Source organism: Gopherus flavomarginatus, chromosome 3 (genome assembly GCF_025201925.1).
Source record: "Gopherus flavomarginatus isolate rGopFla2 chromosome 3, rGopFla2.mat.asm, whole genome shotgun sequence".
Lineage (NCBI taxonomy): Eukaryota > Metazoa > Chordata > Testudines > Testudinidae > Gopherus > Gopherus flavomarginatus.
In genome coordinates this window covers 151,659,362-151,681,901 of record NC_066619.1, presented here as the reverse complement: position 1 = coordinate 151,681,901, position 22,540 = coordinate 151,659,362, and the positions used below count along the sequence as shown (strand labels likewise).

General features: G+C 41.4%; 1 protein-coding gene across 1 annotated transcript in view; it reads left to right on the top strand.

Moving 5' to 3' along the window:
* USO1 (USO1 vesicle transport factor) overlaps positions 1-22,540 on the top strand; it is a 63,894-nt gene that overhangs the window by 3,369 nt on the left and 37,985 nt on the right. The window contains exons 3-9 of the mRNA XM_050944986.1: positions 4,223-4,309; positions 4,452-4,516; positions 9,706-9,785; positions 18,884-18,984; positions 19,682-19,784; positions 19,896-19,951; positions 20,578-20,698. Of these exons, the coding sequence (XP_050800943.1) occupies positions 4,223-4,309; positions 4,452-4,516; positions 9,706-9,785; positions 18,884-18,984; positions 19,682-19,784; positions 19,896-19,951; positions 20,578-20,698 (613 nt within the window). The remainder of the gene's footprint in view (positions 1-4,222; positions 4,310-4,451; positions 4,517-9,705; positions 9,786-18,883; positions 18,985-19,681; positions 19,785-19,895; positions 19,952-20,577; positions 20,699-22,540) is intronic.

Below are 22,540 nucleotides of genomic sequence, written 5' to 3'. Positions count from 1 at the left end.
TTAAAGTAGTGGGCAGGCTTTGCCGATATAAAGCAAAGTTAGCAAAAGTCAGGCTGTGAGCAATGCCAGGCTCTGCCTGCTTGCATGTTCACAGAATCTGGCAAGAACAGGGCCAGTATTGCTGAAATACACATTCCTAAGAAGCGCTAGGCACAGGGTACTCATGCATACACATTCTAGAAGAGTGGTACCAGAACATCCCGATATCAAGGATGATATGAAAACATTCCCGAAGGATGACAGGAGCACAACGACCCCTCATGAAAGATAGGTTGGGATGACAGTGTGTTGAATAGAGATGTTTTAATTGAACCAACATGTGAAAGGAGATGGGTGACAACTAGCTATGTCAGGGGGCAGTAACTAACTATGTCAGAGAGGCAGTACGTAACCTGTTTGTATCAGGGTATAAAGAGATATCTCTGAGAGAGTGTCTTGGTCCAGCCAAGGGAGGAATGGAAAGTCCTGCCATTCGCTGAGCTGCATCCATTGTCATGGACATATATGACTTAGTATCCTTATCCTCATAGAGTCTGCCAGGTGCTATTACCATGCTTTGTCAACAATAAACCTGGCCGGGTGCCTTCATATCTTAACAGATCTTGTGGTCATTGGGTGGTTTGCTCAAGGTCTGCTGTGCCGGCTGTCTGCACAGAGCTGGGGCAGCACACAGGGAGAACACACACACACGGCCGAGCATCTAACAACACTGATGACCCCAATGTGATTCACTGAAATCATCAAGCCAGGGCCGGCGCTACCATTTAGGTGATCTAGGCAGTGGCCTAGGGCGCCAGAATTTTTGGGGGGCCCTATTTTGGCGGGGGTGGGTGGGTTTGGCACGCAGGTCCAGTGGACTTACCGCATTCATGCCGGCGAACGGTCCGCTGCTGGAAAGGCTCCAGTGGAGCTGCCGCAGTCATTTCGGCGGACGGTGCGCTGGTCTAAAGCATGACTGCGGCAGCTGCACCGGAGTCTTTCCAGCAGCGGACCGTCTGCCGGCATGACTGCGGTAGGTCCACCGGGGCCGCGGGGGGGCGGCCAAATAGCCGTCCGCCTAGGGCGTCAGAAACCCTGGCGCCGCTCCTGCATCAAGCCAAGCTTATTACAGTTAAAATTACAAGCTTGGCCAATCAGAGTGTACTATGCCAACAGTGTGGGAACTTTGGTAAATGGTACTTACATAGAGCACTGTCCCATGGTGTGCCTAGTAACTGAAACTGGCTTAGAAATTAATCAGGCTTGTTGTACAAAACATAATGGATGGTGGCTGTGTGAATGAATGCTGTGCTACAATCGATAGCAACAACACAAAAAGAGGCTGGACCCAACTGGTCCAAAAAAAATTTAGTCAGTGAGGTGGTACGAATACACGATGTGGTATGTGCTCTGGGATATTCCAATTTTTCTATACATGGAAACATTTGTCCTGGAATCAATGTAGGATTTTGTGTGCAAGTTACTAGCACAGTCCAAATTGGAACCCATGCCTTTTGGCCAACCACTAGTGTCAGCACTGCCACTGAAATTATTACTCCTCCTGGCAACCTGATTGAATTATTTCCACCAGTGTAGCAACTATGATTGGACATACATGATTCGATGGCAAGAACCACTATGGAGAATAGATGGTAGCTCCATACTTAATGCTGTAACCAAAGTTCATTATAAGGCTGACTCCCAGCTCCCCTTTAACTTCAACAGTAAAGAAGCTAATAGTCTCAGTAGATTTATTTTTCCCAGATACTGTTGAAAATGACTTTTGAAATTGTCTTAAATGGCTACTCCTAGAAATCTGCCAATTTCGTGCCTCAGACCAAATAAATTACCGTGCCAAGATTTGAAACATGGGTACATTTTGATGTTTGAAGTGTGCCTTTTTTCAAGACTGAGCAAGCACATCAAAATGATTGTGAGGTTGCCATTATTTCAGAATGAATCTCAATTCTCCTTCACTGAACCCAAAATCGGAGGACGGGGGGATGCTGAAGTACATTTTTATATCAAGACTAATGTATAAAATTTTGTGTAAATGCTCTTGACAGGGAAAACACATAGAAGCTTTTTCACATGAAAAGCTTTATTCTAATCTGGGCAGTTGTTGTTTTTCAGTTCCCCTCTAACTCCAAATAAATAAATAAATAAATAAATCCCCACACCTGACAACTTTTCTTCTTGTGTAAACTCTCCATAGATAGAGTTTGCTAGTTTCAAATATCAGACACTGAGCAAGTTTCTGAAAAGAAAAATCATGTTTCTTAAAATTGGCTTCCGAAGGATGTATTTAAAAAACAGCCAAACAGCCCATTGGACTTGTGACCTTTTTCGCTGCATTGATATGAAAAGAGGGTTTGAAAAGCTCACTTAAGGGAGGCTTTGTCTAATCACGGATTTGAACCAGTATAGTGACTCCCCTGTTTGGACAGTTTTCCTACAGTTTAGAAGTACCTTTTTAAAATTTTACTGAAGTTGAGTCTTTACCAACTTAGATTAGAGATTCATTATATGCATTCCGTTTAAATTACGAAGGTTCATCCAGCGCAGAAGTTTCGATCTGGTGTCTTGTTCTTTACGTTAAATGTCGTTTACTTTCAACAACTACAAAGTTGTCCTTTGTGCCTTTGAGGTTTACATGGCTCCTATGTAGGTCTGCCATGACTGTGAAAAGGGCTTACACTCAACCTCCTCTAGCCAAAGTCTGTCTGAATATGTAAGAACCTGATTAGCCAAGAGTGGCAGCTTTAGAGGCATCTATTTCATACAGGTGCTTATCAGTGGTCTGTATAATCAATGTACGGCTTTCCATTGGCACCTTTGTGAATTGCTATTCTCTGGATATTGCATTGAGATGAGACTTGGATTCTGGAGAAGAAGTGCTTCCATCAGTATCCAGCTAGGAGTGTTCCTCAGCCCGCTTACTGAGGAATGTCAAAGTGAGGCTTTGTGGAGCAAACAAATACAAGAAGGAAGAGCTTACAAACCAGAGTAACACTTGTTCTGCACAAAGCCCTGCTGACCTTCCCTCTTCTGTATAGCTTAAATCCTGTGGCTCCTGGAGAGAGAGAGAGGAACTGAGAGATGGTTTAGATGGGGGAATTAAGAGTGGCTACAGGATAGAATGCAGGGTATGAGGGTCAAGTACCTGTGTACTCTCTTGTAGCCAGTACTGCTTACAAGGGTTCTGTGGCTGCATGGCCAGGTACATGCATTCTGGGTCGGTATGAAGACAACACTAACATACTAACTCCTGTTCTTTATATATTAAAGCTGTATATAAGTTTGGTCAAGTAACTTTAGAGTCCATGGGGATGCTCAGAGTACAGGTCCTGTAAAGGTAGAATTAGTTCATATGTAACTGGAAAAGGTTTAATTTCGAGATAAGTAATGTAGTGTCTGATTGAAAAGGAGGATGGTTTTTAGATACTATAAGGTACCAACAATAATGTCACTGGGGCAGGATGAGGTTACCATTGTCCAGCTCCTTCTTGAGTTAAATAACCAAAGAGGCTTTCTTTAAAGTTGCATGAGTCAACACAAGATTTGTGTTGGTCATGTGTATGCTTGTTGCTTTTTGTACAAGTGTGCCTACACTAATATGATTGCAGTAGTGAAAATCCTTGCTCTGTACACTGTATCTGCACTGGTGCAAAAAGTCACTGCACAGACAAAGCCAACAGTCCAAGGAGAGCTTTCTGTATTCTGTAACTAAAGATCACCTTGTGGCTACGCCTCTGTGTGTGCGCACTGAGATCCAGAAGATCAGAAAGCTCACTGTGTGCAGGGTTTGGCTTTAGGGAAGGTTGAATACTGATCACTTTGGGTGGGAGTTAGTCATTTTACTGTTCATCTGTATGTGAAGGTTCAGTTAAACAAGCTGTTCTCTCTAAAAAGTGCAGTGGGGTAGAAAGAACTGGCACGTTCGGCAGAATTTCTAAAATTAAATGTTCTATTAGGAATCTCTACTGGTTCTTACTTTGGTCCTTGGTGAACTTTGAGTTCACCCTTGTCTCAGTCTAGATGTTTATATCTCAGTCATTATATTCTGTTTTCGAAGTGTTCTGTTCTGCAGTGAATTAATTTACCATCTGAACAGAAGCAATAGGGAAATAGTCTGTTGTCTCATATTAGCTTTCTGAGCTGCTAGCTGTGGAGGATCCTGAATTTGCTATAGAATTACTATTCCTGGATCTCTCTTGATGCACCTATTTGTTGTTTGTTTTAGATTCAGAAACTCTGTGATCGTGTCGCTTCATCTACTTTATTGGATGATCGAAGGGATGCTGTACGTGCTCTCAAGTCATTATCAAAGGTGTGTGTTGTATTTTTTCTATTGTGCCATGAACGTATACAGTGCTTTTTGTGGCATTCCGTTTAAAAGTGTTGTCTTCAGTTTGCACCACATTGCTAATATAGTTTTTAATACTACTCTTAATGTTTTATTTTCTGGACAGAAATATCGTCTGGAGGTGGGGTTCCAGGCTATGGAACATCTTATCAATGTTCTCCAGACAGACCGGTAAGCACATTCTAACTTCTAAAAATGAACTCTTAAGTGGCATTTTTCTCAAACTACATCCTGAAATGGTATTTAATAAAACTAAACCAGACCTGTAATTAATGTGTGCAGAATGCTAAATTTTATTAGTAATTCTCCTGGCAGATTAAATTTTGCTTGCAGGACCTGCTTACAAACATGTATATAAAATAAGGAAGTAGGAAATGAGGAAATTTAGGGATGGCAAATTATAATAGCGATAAAGTAATGACGATACAGAAGTGTGTGTAAATACAGCAGAAACTTGCTAATTTTAAAATATGTAAAATTTGTCATGTCTGGACTACTGACAAATCAGAAGTCATGATATTAATAGACTAAAGAATCACGTATATAAATATTAACAAATGTGTTCGGGCAAAAGGAGGTTAAGATATAATTTTAACAATTTGTAATTAGGAGGACTAAGTATGGAATCAGTCAGTCTTATTTACTGATGTACATGATTTGGTGAGTTGGTACAATGTTTTTTATATGGAACAGCGTTCATTTCTACAGGTGAAGGCTTTGGTATAATGGAATAACTACAGCTTATTGGTGTTGAAAGTGCCGCTGTTAAGGGAAAAATGATATTCATCTGAAATTGTTCATGTGTCAGAAGGAAAAACATAGATTTTTTACATACAGCTGCCTCACCAGTTGATCTACTTATAACATTTGGCAGCACTGTGTGGAATAACTTCCTCTTTGTAGTTTCATCCACTACCGTGGCATCACCATCATATGCTGCTCTTTCCCTTCCACTTTGGAAGCATATAATAATGTAGTCTCCTACCCACCTTCATCTCCACACAGAACTAGGGTAAGAAATAATCACAAGGGTGTCCAGCTTGTACGTTGCCCACACGAGGACCTTGGATTCCCACGTGGAAGTAAGGAGGGTGGTAGACAGAAGAGCATTTTCTTACATCAGAACCAAGAAAAAGAGGGAATCGAATGCCAGGGCAGGTCAATAATCTCATGAATCGAGATATTGGCACCAAGAGTTGGTGGCTTCCCCTTGGAAATATATTGTACAGGGCTAGAAAACAAGCAGTGGTGAGCTAGAGACCCTGCTGGCCCTTTTGGTATGGCTGCAGAGAAATATCAGAAACTGGAAACAAGCAGGCATTTCTCCCCTTGGAACTCTCCATGTGACCGAAGGACAGACAGACAGTAGGAGCAGAGGGCTTGCTTGTGACGGCTCCTCAGTCTGGAAGTGGGGCATTCACTTTGGGAGGGCCAGCTCTCCTAATTCACATCTGCTGTGTTGCCCATGTACACTTTTCCTGCTGCTCTCTGCTACCCAAATAGAGGAGGAAAACAACAGAAAGGCATGAGGTACCAGAGGCAGGTAAATTCTGAAATAGGATTTTTTTAAGAAGGCTCCCCTGCTCACTGAAATCCACAGGTCACAAGTTCCTGGAGGGAAAGAACAACCGCCACAGGTATCTGAATATTGTCTGACCTGTAGGATAGAAACGGTTGGTACACAAGTTACTGTAGCCCAAAGCCCCAGCAGCTAGCTCTGAGTCGAGACAGTTATATACAGAGGAAAATAGAGAATATGAGAAGTGTAGAGGAAGGTTGCATTTAGATAATCCTTAGGTTGGTTCACAGATATGGGACTCAGCTTTGAAAACTAACTTTGCTGCTCGGGTTGCTGGAAGTTGGAGTCATGCAGGCATAGTGCTTGTCACTTGTCTTGCACCATCACACTGATCTAGACTTGTCTTGGGCTGTGCCTTGGTAGTAACCCTCTCTGTGACTTAACATAAGCATGGGGACACAAAAGCACCTTGTCAGGCAGGAATGTGACTTGTTTGGGGTAGGACAGAGTAGCAAAATGGGGAATAACTTGCTGGCTTTTAGCGAAGGGCCGTGGATCCCAGGCCTTGGGGAATAAAAAATGCTTGGGGGATTGGCTCACGCTTGGAAGGGATGTTGTGGGAGGGGCAAGCAACAAGAAAGGTTCAGTGAAGTTTAGGGAAGCCCCTGGCTGGAGGAGAGGGTGGCCAGTTGTGAGTAAATTTCTCCCTATAAAACTGAGACTAAGAGGTTAGTGACAGAAAGGTAAAGGTTCATAGTTCTAAATCTGTGCTTTGTTTCAGGAAAGGTGTCTTTTGCTAAATTATTTTAATGAACCTGCACATGGGAATGTTCACAACAATTTCTACCGTCTCTAGGATTATTTAAGTTGCTTTCTGTTTTCCTTTTGGGATGTCTTATAACTGCTTAAAAGCAATTGAAGCAACTTTAGTTTGACAGGAATGATTAGCCTCCAGTGCTAACTTCTGAAATTGTGAGCTCATTATTAATGTCCAGTTCAGTGGTTCTCAACCTGCAGCCCAATCAGCACACAGCTGCGGCCCAATCAGCACACAGCTGCGGCCCATGTGACGTCCTCAGGGACATACAGCTAGTATTGGATGCGGCCCACATAAAACGTTATGGACCACATACGTGACCTGCAGTAATAGATAGTTTGAGAACCACTGGTCTGGTGTGAAAGTCACTTTTGTTGACAAAGTCTTTGTGATGTAACTTAACAGAATAGCATGTTGATATTACCTCTGCATGCTGAGAAATATGTTTCCTGCCAGTCAGATAGATAGCAAAAAGAGATAAAATTTAAACTTCCAGTATGCTACTCTTTATTTAAGTGTGTGAAACTATTCATGTTGATGGAAATAGTGATTTGTAAACTAGGTGATCATTTGTAGGGCATAGCCATCTTTCCACTTGAGCACACTTTGACACTTTGCACTATCTAGGTGGAAATAAAGCCATGTGAGTGGCGTATGTAGCTTCATATGTTGATCTTAGTAGAAAAATGTCATCTTGGTTTGTATTGTCATGTGTTACTGGATGAGTTGCATTTCTTCTGCACTTCTCCTGTCCAAGTACGATCTTCATCTTCTCTGATCTGAGTTGCTTCTTCCAGCTTCTAGGCTTCTTTATCCCAGCCCAGAAATGTTCCTTTTCTGCGTTTCAAGTAAACGTATTGTTCCACTCCTCCTTTGGTCTCTTTGTAGGCTATATCTAAACTACAGACCTTACATGGCACAGCTGTATCACTCATTATAGGGTCTCCCACATAGCCGCTCTTTGCTGGCAGGAGAGAGCTCTCCTGCTGGTGTAATTAAACCACTCCCACACCAGCGCTTTTGTCAGTGAAACTTATGTCGGTCAGGAGTGTGGTTTTTTCACACCCTTGACCAACAAAAAATTTTTCGACAGAAGTGCTAGTGTAGACGAAACCATAGATTCAACATGTTACTTTCTGTGGCTTCCATCATGCTCAATTCCCTGACTGATTGTAATACAAACACTTAATTTTGTTCTACAGAAAATTGCTTTCTTGAGCTAATGCTGTGGCTACATATGATCAAAAGTTCTGCTGTCCTAAAGCTCAGCAACACTAAAGTCAGCACTTAATGATCTGTAAAACCAGGCTTTTACAAAAAACAATATCAGCATATGTTTCCATTTTAACTTAAATGGCAGTAGCATTCGGTTGGTGTAAAGTTCTTTTGTTTTGCAATCCACATGTGAGCGTTCATATCTGAGAATCTGAAAGTGAAACTGATTGGCTATTGGTTGCAAATAAAACAGAACTGGCTATTCTGTTTTTTCTCTGGAAGCTGAACGCAGTACAGAATGTAAACCATAAATGGTGAAAAGTAAACTTGATTTTTAAAGTTCCTTTAGTTTTACTTAAGTAGATAATTTAAATTTGCTCCTCTCCCTGAGGAACTCTGAAGTGTGGGGTACTACGGAGTGTCATTCAGTCACCCCTTCTCTCCAATCTATGGAGGGGGTGCATTTTAAGGGTTAGAGAAGAGCATGGAAATGCAGTGTTTTCAATAAGCTGCTTACACCCAATTGTATGTCTATTCCATTTGACTTGGACAGTGCAGTTCAACACTTCAGTCAATGTCTAGTTGAGATTATGGCATGGATGAAAGCGAGCTGATGAGGATTAATCTAGATAAAACTGAGATGGTGAGGGTGGGTTGGGGGACACAACTGGAGAGCACATCCACCATTCAGTACTTGATCCATAAATAGAGGGGTTATTTAAATCCCTGTAGCTACTGTTGGCAATTCCATTACAGCAGTAACTCAGTGATCTTTTTACCAGCTATGTCTGGTTAGGAGGTTGCTGCCTTTCCTTTCTTATGTGTCCCTGGCTATTGTTAACCATGATTTTATTTCTTCAATATTAGACTATTGTAATTCTCCCTACATTGGTCTACTCCTTAATAAAACCATTCAGAGACTGAAGCTTATTGAGAAGTGCATCTTGTTGGTAGCACGTGACACCATTGCTCTGGGATCTGTACTGGTTGCCCATTGCTCCCTACTTAGGTCTGAAATAACCTGAACTTGGTGCCTTTCAAGGCACATTGCAAAAGTGACAAATGTTTGATGGGGTTTTGGGGAGGCCTGAGGGTTAGCGTCTCACAACTTGGAAGTAGGGGAAAGAGTCCAGCTGTCTGGCTAGTGAAGTTCCTGGTGAAATTACTTCTGCTTCTGGAATTTTGTATTGTATTATCTATAGCCTTGGAAAGCTATCCCTTTATTTTAAATCTAAATTTGTTTACAGCATTAAGTACAAAATCTTAAAGTGCAAAACTCTTGAGATCTTGAAATCTCCATGAAATACCTTGGTTTCTTAAGAGATTTCTTTAACGGATGTGCTAAAGGAATTAATCTAGATACGTGATCCAGGTTCAGTGCAACCGCAGTGATTAGCAAACATCACTGCATCAAACTGAACTTGAAAAAAGAGCAAACAAATGATTGTTCATGCTGATCGACTTGTATAGTTGATCTTGAAATGAAATTTTTGGAGATACTCAGAAGAGATGGAATGGCTTCTGAAATGAAAGGCATGGTGGTAGTTATGTTGCTGAGCATTTTTGTACTGGCTCTTAATTTCTGAAGTGATTACACCCAAGGGGAATGAAAGTAGGGAAGAAGATTTTGAAGTCTACAGTGATTACACAGTTCCACATCTGCAAAGTGTTCCAATGTAAAAAAAAAATACCCTATGACAACATAGCCTTTCCATTTACTACAGTTGTTTGCTAATGTGTCTGCACTAGGAAAGAAATAATACAAAGAAGAAATAAGTCATTAAAGAAAAGTGTTACTTCTGTTCACAGTTCAGATTCCGAAATAATTGGCTACGCTTTGGACACTCTCTTCAATATAGTATCGAATGATCTAGAAGAGGAAGAACAAGGTAAGCCTGCAGTAGTAGCAATTGTAGTCACCCCCTGAAGTTAAATGCAACTTTCGTATTTACTCTATAATTTACGTTCAAATGATAAAAATATAATAGTATGCAGTTTACTAAACACTGTTCCTTTAATGGGTCCATTCTTAGGATAGTACCACTACAGTCATTTGTCTGAATGCAAGGAATATTGGTCAACAGTAACTTGCATTGCCGTAATATGAAATCCTTTAACTCATTTCTTTCTGTAAGTAATATTTGGAATAAGTATGTTTCAGTGGGGATTTTGTCTGTAGTTTCATACTAAAATACAACAATGTTCCACAGAAGGATTATCTGACACTAGACCTAAATTGTGTTTGCAGATTAGTCAGTGTCTGGTAATTCAAGCTAAAACTGAGATGAGTGGCCCTGATCAAATGATAGGCTGCTTTTTTGCTCACTTATCAATGACTGTCTCTTAGAAAACATGGATTCCTTAAAAGCTAAAGGTGGCTGTGCATGAGTGTGAAAATATTTTGATTGCCAGCCATGCCATGACTGTCAATTTAGGATGGAAAAAATAATAATAATAATTAATAATACAACCCAACAAGCACCTCTTCCCCTCCCACCTCAGTATTTCCATATCTTATCTGAGACATAATACATTTGGTCTTGAAACTTGATATTTTTAGCTGCTCATTGTCATAACAGCTTATAAGAAGAAAATGGTAACAAATGGATCAAATAGGAGGAATAGACATTATGATGAGGGTTCCCAGTTGTGTGTTAAATGATAAAATCACACCTAGGCACATTTAGAACGAGACTATTTGGTTCGTCGTTGGAGGCCTTTGAAGGCCTTTTCTTGAGCTGTAGATAAAGTTGACAATCTTGCAGAATGATTACTGCTAAAAATGATTCTTAAATAGCCTAATATAAACATAAAATCTTTAACGAGAATCTACTGTGAATCATAATTAGGATTTGGGGAAAAGTGTACTTCACCTTAAAGACTGTATTGGAATTTGCTCTCTTTTACTATTAACCGCAGCAGCTGGGGAAATCCCTGCTGCTTAGAATGGGGTAAAACAGCTATCCCGTCAAGTGAAGATCTCAAGTTTTTCAGACTGTTGGGCAGAGTGAAGGGCATTTGGCACAATAGCAATGAACAGTCAGACAGGAGGGAGACAGGCCTGGCTCATATTGGCCATGCACATAATGCCTGCACTTCTCCGCATGCCTGAGGGTGAGCATCAGTCAGTAAGACTTCTCTAGTGCTCTAATAACCAGTTTGTGGCAACTGAGGAATGAAGTGATTGGGTCTGGACTTCCTGGCTTCAGTCAAATAATTCATAGACAGCTACCTCCGCCAGAAAAACAGACAGCAATTTAATGTAACAAATAAAGCCAGAGTGGGCTGCATAGTAAAACATACTACAGTTTTGTTGCTGCAAAACACTTGAATTGACTTTTCCAAGAGACTGCATTTCTCCTTTTTGTTACAGCCTTTTGCAATTGCACAAGTAGCTGCTTCTGCTTTCATTAGAAAACCAGACCTAGTTTATTAGTTTAAACAATCTAACCAATAGACCCACATACATACTCACTATTAGTTTTAAAAATTAAAGTGTCAAGCACATCAAACCACTTTATTGACTTTTGGGGATTTTAAAGAAAACACATCACCCCGAATCAACAAAAGAAGGTCTGAAGGCCGGGTCAGCTCATGGGCAAAACATATGCAACGGAGCAGACTTAGGAAAATGAGAAACTTAGGTATAAATGCATTTTCCAAAATTCATGGCATGCTAAATATCCATGGGTTCATCATATATTACATCCATCATACAGCTCAAGAGCATTGCAAGTAACCAGAGGACACTCACAACCTGGTTGTTGATTTCAATTCTATGTAGCACTGCTACTGTGCTGCTGGATTTTTTTCAGTTTTGTACTTGAAAAGCTGATACTGCCAACTCCGTTGGGTTTTGGGGTAGAACAATTCCTTACACAAGTTCTCCAAAAGTTTGAGCAGTGGAGACCAGAAGGGAGGTCTTGATGGAAGGTACGTAGGTTGCCCAATACATATAACTTCAATGTAATGTCAAGGTATGGGCAGAAATGGAAATGTGCTTGAGCACTTTTCTAGAATTGTGCCTTCCCTTGCATTGCTGAATGAGACTTGCAGCCTAAAATGCTCAAAGAAACTAATATGATATATGGGAATCTTCAAATTCCTACCTCATTGTTCCCGCTCTTTCTTATTCCTATTCCTGCAAGTTTATTCAGTTGCCTCTTCTTGTGCAGTCTCCTTTATCGAAGGCACAGGCACCTCTAGTAAAATCTACTGCTGTAATTTTGGAGTTACTGAACAAATAGGGAGCACAGGTGCATGGAGTTTTTTGTCAATGGCCTTGGTAGAATACCCCGCAAAGGAGGGGGCTCTGACATAAGAACGTTGTGCTCAAACGGCCATTAAAAACAAAGAACTACTGGCCTAGTATCACGTATATGATCAGAAGTACTGCAGGAGTACAGGGTTGTCTTGTTCTGCCACTTCCGTGACAACTAAAGTAATAGTGGTGGCAGAATTCCAAGATGGCTGCCTTTGAAATCCATTATTAGTTCTGCTATACTACATGGAAAGCTGTTTTACTTGTGAACCTCTCTCTTCTTTTTTTCCCCTCTTTTGTCTACCTTTACAGACGATTTGGAAGGTAAAAACCTCAATTTATATAGCATGCTGCTTTTATTAGTCATAGTTGCTAATCACGTTATTTTTCACCTTCATGCTCTCTTCACTGTTAAAAAGGACACTGTAAGACATTTTTATAATCCTTACTAAAAATTTGTCATAATCTTTCTTCTCTCAGATTTAAAACTCAATTTCTTAAGTTTGTTTTTGTACCTGAAATGTGTGTGTTTCTCATTATGCTCAGGCACTTATCAGTTTGTGGGCGTGTTATTCTGTCCCATGATTGTAAGTGGGCTTACTGGCATTCCAAAAGTCTAAATACTTCTCGGTTAACTATTTAATGAAAGTGGATACCAGGGCTCAGCACAAGATTTTGGCGACCAAGTGTGGACGCATAGCGTTCTGGTGTCTAGAAGAAGCATTGAAGGACTTAAGAGAAACTGTTACACAGAACAAAAGTCAAGCTTTGAACCTTCCAGCCTTCACAGTGTCCCTTTTAAGTAATACACGTTAAGAATATGGCATTATTATTTTCCTTTCATGGATCTAGCTGCCCACTTACGCACTTATTTGTTCCTCATCTATTTAATCTCTCCCAATTCTGGGATGCATTTAGTGTGTGTTAACAAATCAACTAAGACTGGTCGTTTGATAAGCGGTATTTGTTACTGAAACAGCTAAAACTAATCTTCATAGACAGAGATCCCTCTTCCCCTCCACTCGCAGAACTTAAGCATGACTTCACATAACAATAGCCAGTCTAGACAGAGCATCTGCAGTAATGTAATTGACCAGAGTGTGGAAAATCAAAGTTGAAGTCGTATCCTTTTGATGTGTTACCTCTTTCTTTTTCCTCATGCCCTCTTCAGCTTTCCCTTCCATTCTAACTTTCAGTTTAATTTTTCTGGTTTTCCTTTTCCATATTTTCTTAAATGGTCTTATGATTTTTCTGGTAACTTATATTTAGTTTGACCCTTGCATATGAAAGTCTAGGACACAGGTTTTCAAACTAGGGGTTGGGACCCCTCGGGGTCGCAAGGTTATTACATGGGGGGTCACGAGCTGTCAGCCTCCACCCCAAACCCCGCTTTGTCTCCACCGTTTATAATGATGTTAAATATATTAAAAAGTGGTTTTAATTTATAAGGGGGGGGGTGTCGGACTCGGAGGCTTGCTACGTGAAAGGGATCACCAGTACAGAAGTTTGAGAACCACTCGTCTAGGACATATTGAATGAGAACAAAACTATTGGAGTAAATAGACCCCTCAGCATGCTGATAAAGGGAAATGGATGTTGGGTTTGCCTTCCAGAACTCTCTTGAGCATTAAGACGCTAGAACTTAATGGAAAAACAAGGGCATGTGTTAATGTGAGTCTGCTGGTAACTGAACTTGGTTTTTTTCTGAAAGCTGTAGGTGAACTTCAAGTTGTAAAGTCTGGCTCCTTGTGGTCTATGAGAATATTGTGTCAGGTTCGCCTGGGTTCAGCTATAAAATCTGTTTTTATCGGGTTTTTGTAAAGTCGTGTACACACACAATTTTTCATGGTTATCAGAAGGAAAGGGAAGAGTTAACAACTTCCTAGACTAAAGTCTCAAAGAGAACAGTTAACCTTAGATGACTCTACTTTTTCCAAATTAGTGGCACCAAAATTACTGCTTCATTGGAAGAAATACATTTAACTTGTGTATATATTTGAGTAATGATGATTGGCAACCTATGATAAAAATTTAAATTGGTCAGTTCTGTCACCAACAATTAATAATGGAAAAACCTAGCAAATCAAGAGTTAGACTCTAAAGGGCACTTCAGTGCTTGAACAAATGCTGGCTTTTGTGCCCTTTGAAGAAGAGATCAAAGGTAAACATCTTTCTCTTGTTCTCCCATTGTCCAGATTGTGTGCCAGAACTCAAGGTCGTGGGCAATTTGTCACCATGTTACAGATCTCTAAATTATGGAGGCAGCAGTAGCAACTCCATAGTTAAGTCTGTATGGAGACTTGCAATTAAAGCAGAACTAAAATACTTTAGTTTTGCAAATAATTGACCTCGACTGATAGGCCAAATTTGGCCGAAGAATTCAGTAGCTCTGTAGAGGGTGTTCTGTGTAGTGCTTCGTAAAATCTTTAATGTTTGCAGATGAAGCGTATAAAGCTGCTTCTCTCACAATATTGCCCTGTGTTCCGCATGTTACTCTGAGTTCCTCTAGTTTGACACCAATAATCCACAAACTCTTCTTGAGCTAATTGATGACTTCTTGGGGTGGGCCACTTTTGACGTGTTAAAATTAAACACTTACAAATTTCTTCATATTCAGGATAACAGCTGAGTTATACCAAGGTTAGGTGGTGACAGAATTACTGTGTGTTAGCTGCTTCTGTTAACGAGGGCAGTCCTGCCGAGGCACTAGTTGTGCTCTGCAGAGTCACTTGGGGAGTAGGTCGGGCAGCCGGGAGCATGCTGGGGTGCTGTCAGGGGAGATGTGGATCTGAGGTCATGTGGGAATGGGCAGCACAGAGAATGGGTGTGGCTTGGGAGAGCATGAGAGGCTGAGTGAGGCTTTAGGGGAAGAGCATTTTAGCAACAGGCTTCAGATGAGTAGGGAAGGACAGAGGCTTGTATCCAGGAGAGGAGGCATGTGGTTAGTGCCTTTTGGCTGTGCTGAGATTGGTGCTTGAAAGGTTCCCTAAGGTTGCAGCTTCATTGAGCAGATGAGCCCTTCAGGTGGACACTAGGCTCTCTCTTCACTCACCCTTTTCTCGCTCCTTCCTCCTCGGCCACAGGTCTTCTGCCTACATCCCAATCTGCCCAACTAAAATGTTGCTGTTTCTCCACCCACCCCAGCCTCCATACCTGATCACCCATCTGCTAGCTCGTCCCTTGGTTACTTGATGAATCATGAGTCAGCTTCATGGGAAACCAAAGGGGATGTAGGAATGTGGGGATAGGTGGGAGACTGGGTTTACACTAAAAGCTTGGGAGAGGGTAAAGGGGCTTTGCTCTGAATCACCTGTTCACCAGAGTGCCACTTCTCTAAATAGAGTGTCTCCTTCATCCACCTCATGCACAGCCTGAATTCCCCTTTATCAACCCCATGCCCCTACTTTCTTGCATTTGCTTCACCCACACCCTAACATGTACCCGGTTCTACCACATTGTGCTCTTAGCATTGATATGTATTGATGTTTAAAATAGAGGCGGGGGGGGGGAGCTGGAGGAAGCATGTCATGGTTAAGGGGGTAGGGTAGGGAATGGGTGGGAACAGGAACTGTACACTGGAGGCTAGACATAAGGTGTAGGAGGGGGAACAGGGCTGTATGACTAGGAAGATCTCTGTGGGGCTGGAGGTAGATGGGGAACTCAGCAGTTCTGTTTCTCAGCCTCATCCGCCACTTGGGACATAATGGAAAAATAAGGCTTAACTCTTGCCATAAGCAAAATAAACCAATGCATGCCCACAATGTGCAGACTTCAATTCTGTAACTTACACGCACCTAAGCATGGAAAGGTCACTAACCTGAATCACCCATTCACATGTCTGTTAGAAATGTTTAGGAGAATGTAAGTCACTCTGCTGTCACCATTAGCAGTCTGATACCATGCTGCAGTAATACACCAGTATGAAATAACAGAGACCTGCTTTTGATCTATTTATGAAAGCCATGTCAAGATGGATGTTAAGTGCCAAAGCATGTAACCAACACCTGTGCTCTTAGCTCAAGGGTTCCTGTTAATTGTTCAGGATAAAGGTGGCCAGGCATGGCCTGTGGGAAGGGAGGTAGCTGAAGCTAGATGGGGAACTGATCATTGCAGTGAAACACTTAACTGCTTATTTCTTGGGTTTTTATGTGGATGATGCAGTCTAGCAACCATTAACGCCAAAGGTAACTTTTCCAATTACTACATTAGATATGCACACAGGAGGTGAGACGTTCTTTTCAGTTATTGGAATGGGTTTCTTAGTAGATCATATTATGTAACTTTGAGTAAAATTCAGTTACCATATCCGGGTTGGAGAAGTGTTAAGTTTTTCTTGCAGGATGTAAGAAGACTAACCCAATGATTTCTCCCCGGCAACTCTCTTCCCATTGTACCTTTTTTGGGGACAAGTAGAGTGAATGCAACTTAGGAAACTACACTTTCATTCAATATATTTTTAAGAGTCTGTAATATTGTAATTAGCCCAGAGTTGCCTATCAATGAGTACGTGCAGAATGTATTCTTTCAGTATTAGGTACAAAACAGTGCTTTCTTCTAAAATCTAACAAAGGGAGGATCACTGGTATTCCTAGATTAGATACTGCTAATTGCTGGCTGTTTCATTAACATAGTCTTGCTATAGAAAAATACAGGTCTTGTTTCTGAAGGTAACCTTCAGAGAGTTCAGCATTCAGTGAGTAGTGCACTGAATGCTCCCAAAAAGTAAGAGGGGCACTGTCAAAACATTTTGCCAGATTAGACCCTGACTTTCCAGCTTCTGCTCATTGTAATGCCTACATATCCACTGTCTTGGTGCATCTGCCACCGAGCATCCAATCCACAGAGATTGGATGCAGCTTAGGAAGTAACCGTGAAACTTTGTAAAACTACATGTTGCGTCTATAGCATGGCCCTCCCTGCCCTGTGCACTGTCTGCAGTGGGGCTTTCCACATGGTGAATGTGATCTGACCTGCATAGTGCATGTGGAACCATTACACAGAGCAGGAAGGAGGGAGTATCATGAGGGTTAGCATACATTTGGCAGGATTGTTTTTGTAATAGCATGTCAAGGATTAGCTGAATCCAGTTTAACTCAATAGATTTTCATGAGATCTAATGTCTTTGAATAGTTAGCTTTCTCATTTGGTAATTATACAAGATTGAAAAATATGGTACATATTACCATTGCCAAATTCCGCCATTGTGCTTGACATGCAGGAAGCAATTGTAACTGTGACAAGTTTAGTTCGTGCACATTCAGTTCTTCTGAATCTTAGGCGAGCAACAAGAAAGTTTATTTTGACGGGTTTCTGTGAGGCAGGCCCCTGTCCATAGATTGTATGGAGACAAAGTCATTTCACTTACGTCATCAAATAGTACTGTACTGTAACAAATTTCTGCTGCTACTGACAGGAATTGGATTGAACCAGCGATCTGCAACTGAAAGGCTTATCAGAGACCATATCAGAATCTAACTAAATACAACCTCTGTTAACTGAAAGATGGTTGTACCACAGACTCACATCGCTTTGTGATCGATTCTTATATTTAATATCCCTTGATTATCCAAAGTCTTATCTAAACTTAGTTGTTTTTCCATCATATCTGAATGATAGTTGGCGTTGCCCAGTATGGGAAAATATACACAGGATGCAACAGTATTCATGATATCTGGCATGCTGTTTCAACATTCTTGGTGCCATCATGGGTACTTCTCCAGTCTGTCCAACATGAACATCTTAAATAACAATTATAAGACTGAATTACTTGTGCAGAACTTTAATAATTCTAGTCCAAAGGCTAGATAACAGGATGACAGTGATTTGCCTTTATAAAATTAGTCCAAATGATCTGAGCGGTTATTTTGCCATCAATACGTCTTAAAACGAATGTCCCTTTTTTTTTTTTTTTTGGTGCATGTGGGTTTTTTTCCATCACTGAACCAAAAAATAAGTAAATCCTTTTTCAAGGGTAAATAAGTACTTGGACATCCAACTTTAGACGGTTTTACTCCTAAACTAAAAGCCTTGAAGGAGGGAGCAGTAAATCTACTTTTTCTTTGAAGAAGGTATTGAATGATCTTTGTGGCACACTTGTTCAGCTGTACACTTCACTTCAACTGCATGCAAACACTAAATCCCCAAGGCTGCTTCCTGTCCTTCATTCGGAAAGGCAGGTGTTCTCTGCTCTGTAAGAGCTGTTTGATCACTTGGGAGCTTGCTTGCATTTTGAGTGTGTGGTCCTGTAGATGAGAAGTGTGGCTCTGAGCAGACGTGACTGATGAAAATAGAATTTCTTGTAAACAGTGCAGTTAAAAATAGTCTAGATTTTATGAAGTATTTATCTGGGGCCTGATCTGATTCCCATTAAAGTCAATGGTAAGACACCATCCTCTTAAATGAAAGCTGAATCACACTTCTACTGAGTGAATTTATGGTTTTCCATTATTAAAATTAATTAGCGCCTCATTTACTGTTCTGACTTTGGGATAGGAAACATTCAGATTCTCTCTCATGTTTAAACCAATGTAAATATTGTTTGTGGCACACGGATTCTAGCAATGATTACTGTGGGGGGAAAAAAGATACATTTATTATTTAATATGGCAATAAGGATTCTTTGGAGCTTGACTCATAAGTAGGGTGTGTGTTTACTGCAACCTGTTAAAAGAAGTTCTACAGTTATTTTAATGTCACCGTATAACAAATTTTTCTTGAACATTACAGAAGAAAATTCACAAAAACAGGTTGATGATCTGGGAAGACAGTTTACAGAAATCTTCATTAAACAGCAAGAAAATGTCACTCTCCTGTTGACCTTTCTAGAGGTTAGTAGTGATGCGATACATCTCTACCCTGATATAACGCTGTCTTCAGGAGCCAAAAAATCTTACCGCATTATAGGTGAAACTGCGTTACATTGAACTTGCTTTGATCCGTTGGAGTGCGCAGCCCCGCCCCTCTCCCCCTCTCGACTGGAGCGCTGCTTTACCACGTTATATCCGAATTGTGTTATATGAGGGTGTGTTATATCAGGGTAGAGGTGTACTTTGAATGCTGCAGAAACATTAAAGTGGGTGTTTGATTCTTCATGGTTGTGTATCTCTGGTGTAGTACAAATTAAACTTGAGGCAATTTAGGAAAAACTTTGGTGACTATGGGCATGAAATCACTCTTCCAGAATGAAGAAGGCAACATCTCACAATAGGATAGGTGAAAGTGCTGCCTTTTAGAAGCAGAGCAGGACTGCAAATGGGGAGAGAAGGGTGGAGCTGAAGCTAGTGGTAGTTATGTTACTGTTAAAGCAAAAAACCAGCATGGGGTGAGATTTGACTTTACAGCATGTTCGCTGTTGCAGAGCAGGGAAAGGGACCTGTCCACAGTGATGAATGCTCATCTACATTAGGGCCATTTGGCACCTAGTCATATAGCTGTCCTGTTTTTAGAGTCACTGTGTAGGACATTTGCAAGAGTGTGAAATGCTCCTGGATTCATTGTTTGCTGTCATTCTCTATATCCCTGCAGGAATTTGACTTCCAGGTTCGCTGGCCTGGAGTGAAACTTCTTACATCATTGTTAAAGCAGCAAGGACCCCAGGTGCAGCAGATAATTCTTGTCAGTCCCATGGGTAAGGACACTTCTAACCGAGCGTTGTAACTACTCTTGAAGGAACTTCCAAAATGGGATTATAGTAAACTCCTTATGGTAATTCACATCATGTGGTTGTTTGCTTTTTCAGGTGTCTCGAGGCTCATGGATTTACTCGCAGATTCTAGGGAGGTGATACGGAATGACGTAAGTACAGAACAAAGGGATTGTGATCATGCTTGTACATACGTTTAGAGTTGTTCATCCTCTCCATAACTAGAAGCTCTCCATTGCATTGTTTCTGTAATGCTGCACTCAACCTCCCCTTAGCCCTGCTGCTCCAGAGCGTGTGTGCTCTGGAGAGACATGAAAGGGTGGGTGGGAAGGAATGGGTTGGCATGTTCCTGAGACAGATTCAGTTTTTATGCTGGATGGTATTTGCATCAGTAGCTCGTGGAACCACAAAGCACCATGAGTGTATGCAGGAGCGTAGCTATGGGAAGCAGTATATCTAGAGATGACCAAAACCACCCCTCCCCCATTACTGAGGAGTGCTGCTCTGTATATGATTTTTATAGCCACTTCCTGTCTTAATTCTTTCTTTTGGCAGTTTTTTACATTCCCATTTAGAGCTAAGTTTGAAGCATAACACTGCTTCACACGGGGTTTGATGCAAGTTGCCGCATGCATTAGGTACAATTGTATCTAGTAATTGCCACCAAGGTTTTACACTGCTAATGTATTGTAATTGTCAAGGAGGGCATTTCTTTAAAGCTAACGCTCCTCTTCTGGTAAAGCTTTGTCTAGTCACTATATTTATCTTCTTCCTGAAGGGAGTCTTGTTACTGCAGCAGCTGACAAAAAGCAACGCCGCCATTCAGAAAATAGTTGCTTTTGAAAATGCCTTTGAGAGACTGCTGGATATTGTAACAGATGAAGGGAACAGTGATGGAGGTATAGTCTGAACTGAATGTTGCTTTACTCACAAGATGTGGTGATGGAGATAAAATGCCAGGACTGTTGCAATGCTTGTGTCAATCCTAGTAGAATCTCAAGGTTTTTTCTGTTTAATATAGAAACAACAGAGTGAACAGCAGATGGTCACAGTCAGTGACTTTCAGGTGTTACCAGTGCTATGTGGATGGGTAAAAGGACCAAGTACACAGAGTAGGATCATAGTAAGAGTGGTGGGATGAGCAAGTATACAACTTCTAGGATCTTCTTGGATTCTGATTTGAGGCCTTCCATTAGAGATTTGCAAACTTAATTTCTTCTTTGAATGTGTCTGCGTGGATCCCACTGGGAGTGTGCATGTGCAAAAGAATGGACAGCCAAAAGGATGAGTAAGCTTCTCATGGCTGAACCTCCTTAAAAGAGACTCCATAGGGACACGGTGGTGCTCAGATGTCACCCAGAGTCATCTAAACTAGTCAATTAACCTGCCTGTCTTCTTCCCGAAGCTAATTCGGCTCTGGGGGAGAGGAAATTACACAGGACTTCCCTTTATTGCATGGAGAGGACCAATGTTGGTAGTCACATGTTGACATTCTAAAAATCCAGTGACCTCTTCACAGAGAATATTAAAGTGACTAACACAGTGCTGTACCTCTTCCACTGAATGTGAAAGCTCGCTCTAGTGGAGCACAAGCAACCTCCTCTGCCTGCTTCGGGAATGTGCCAGTTTCAGAAAACTGCAAGGCAGCGGTGTGGTGTAACCCGCTGTTGTACGGTGTCTTGGATTGAGTCTCTAGGTTGGATGCCATACTCAGGAAAGCAGTATTACAATCATTATTTGACGGATGCAGCTGAAACTCCTCATTCCCTCCAGCGTGAGGGGACACTGCTTGAACAGTCACTTCCCCTACAGTAACTGGGGGGTTTCGATATGCTGTGGTTGCATATTTCACGACCCACTCTCCATCACCACCTTCCTGAGTCCTCAGCTACCACAGACTTTGAATTGTGAGGTTGCAGCTGTTCCATGTTTTTCAATCCCACATGGCAGCATGAAGAGGCAAAGAGTGCATGTGTTGCCCCCAGAGACACAACTGTTAAACAAAAATCAGACCTTGCGTACATAAGATGCGTGGGCATACATGCCTACAGTGGGATCCATGTTTACACTGCAGAGAACCATGGTTACCACAGTGGAAGTCACCGTTCTTCTTACCTCTGGTAAATACACAGAATAACAGGGTGCTGCCTCCTACCCCTTATTCTAAAAATGGCCATTCTGGATTTAAACAATCTGTGGCATTGAAGGTGAAGGGCAAATACCATCCCAGACAGCTGGCATAAGAGGTGCTGTCCATTTTCCTTGTGTCTTCAGCTTAAAACGTGAGGCTGAACACGCTGCATATTCATACTACTTGTCATAGACAGAAGTCAATGAAAGGAGGCTGTGTGATGCTAAAAAACCCAGGGGATAACAAGCAGTAACAGCACCTGCACATGAGGCGTGAGGGAAGTTGACAGGCCATTGCTCATAGGCAGCTTAGCGATAGCAAGGGTTACGACAGAAGGGTCAAAAATGTTTAGACTGGAAGGATATTGTTGAGCAGATCATGATGTCATGAGAAATATTTCTAAAGCTATGAGGAAAGGAAAAGTGAACAAGCAAATTGCAGAGAGGGCACTTGTTTTCAGAAGTGCTAAACTCTCCTTTCTCTTCCCTCCTGTTTCTCTGCTTCAAGTTTATCTTCACTATGACCTTCCTCAGGCTTGGGTTGCTGAGCATTACTGTCCACAGCATGGCTAGCAGGGGAAAGCTGTCAAACAGCTTCTCTCTGTTGCTCC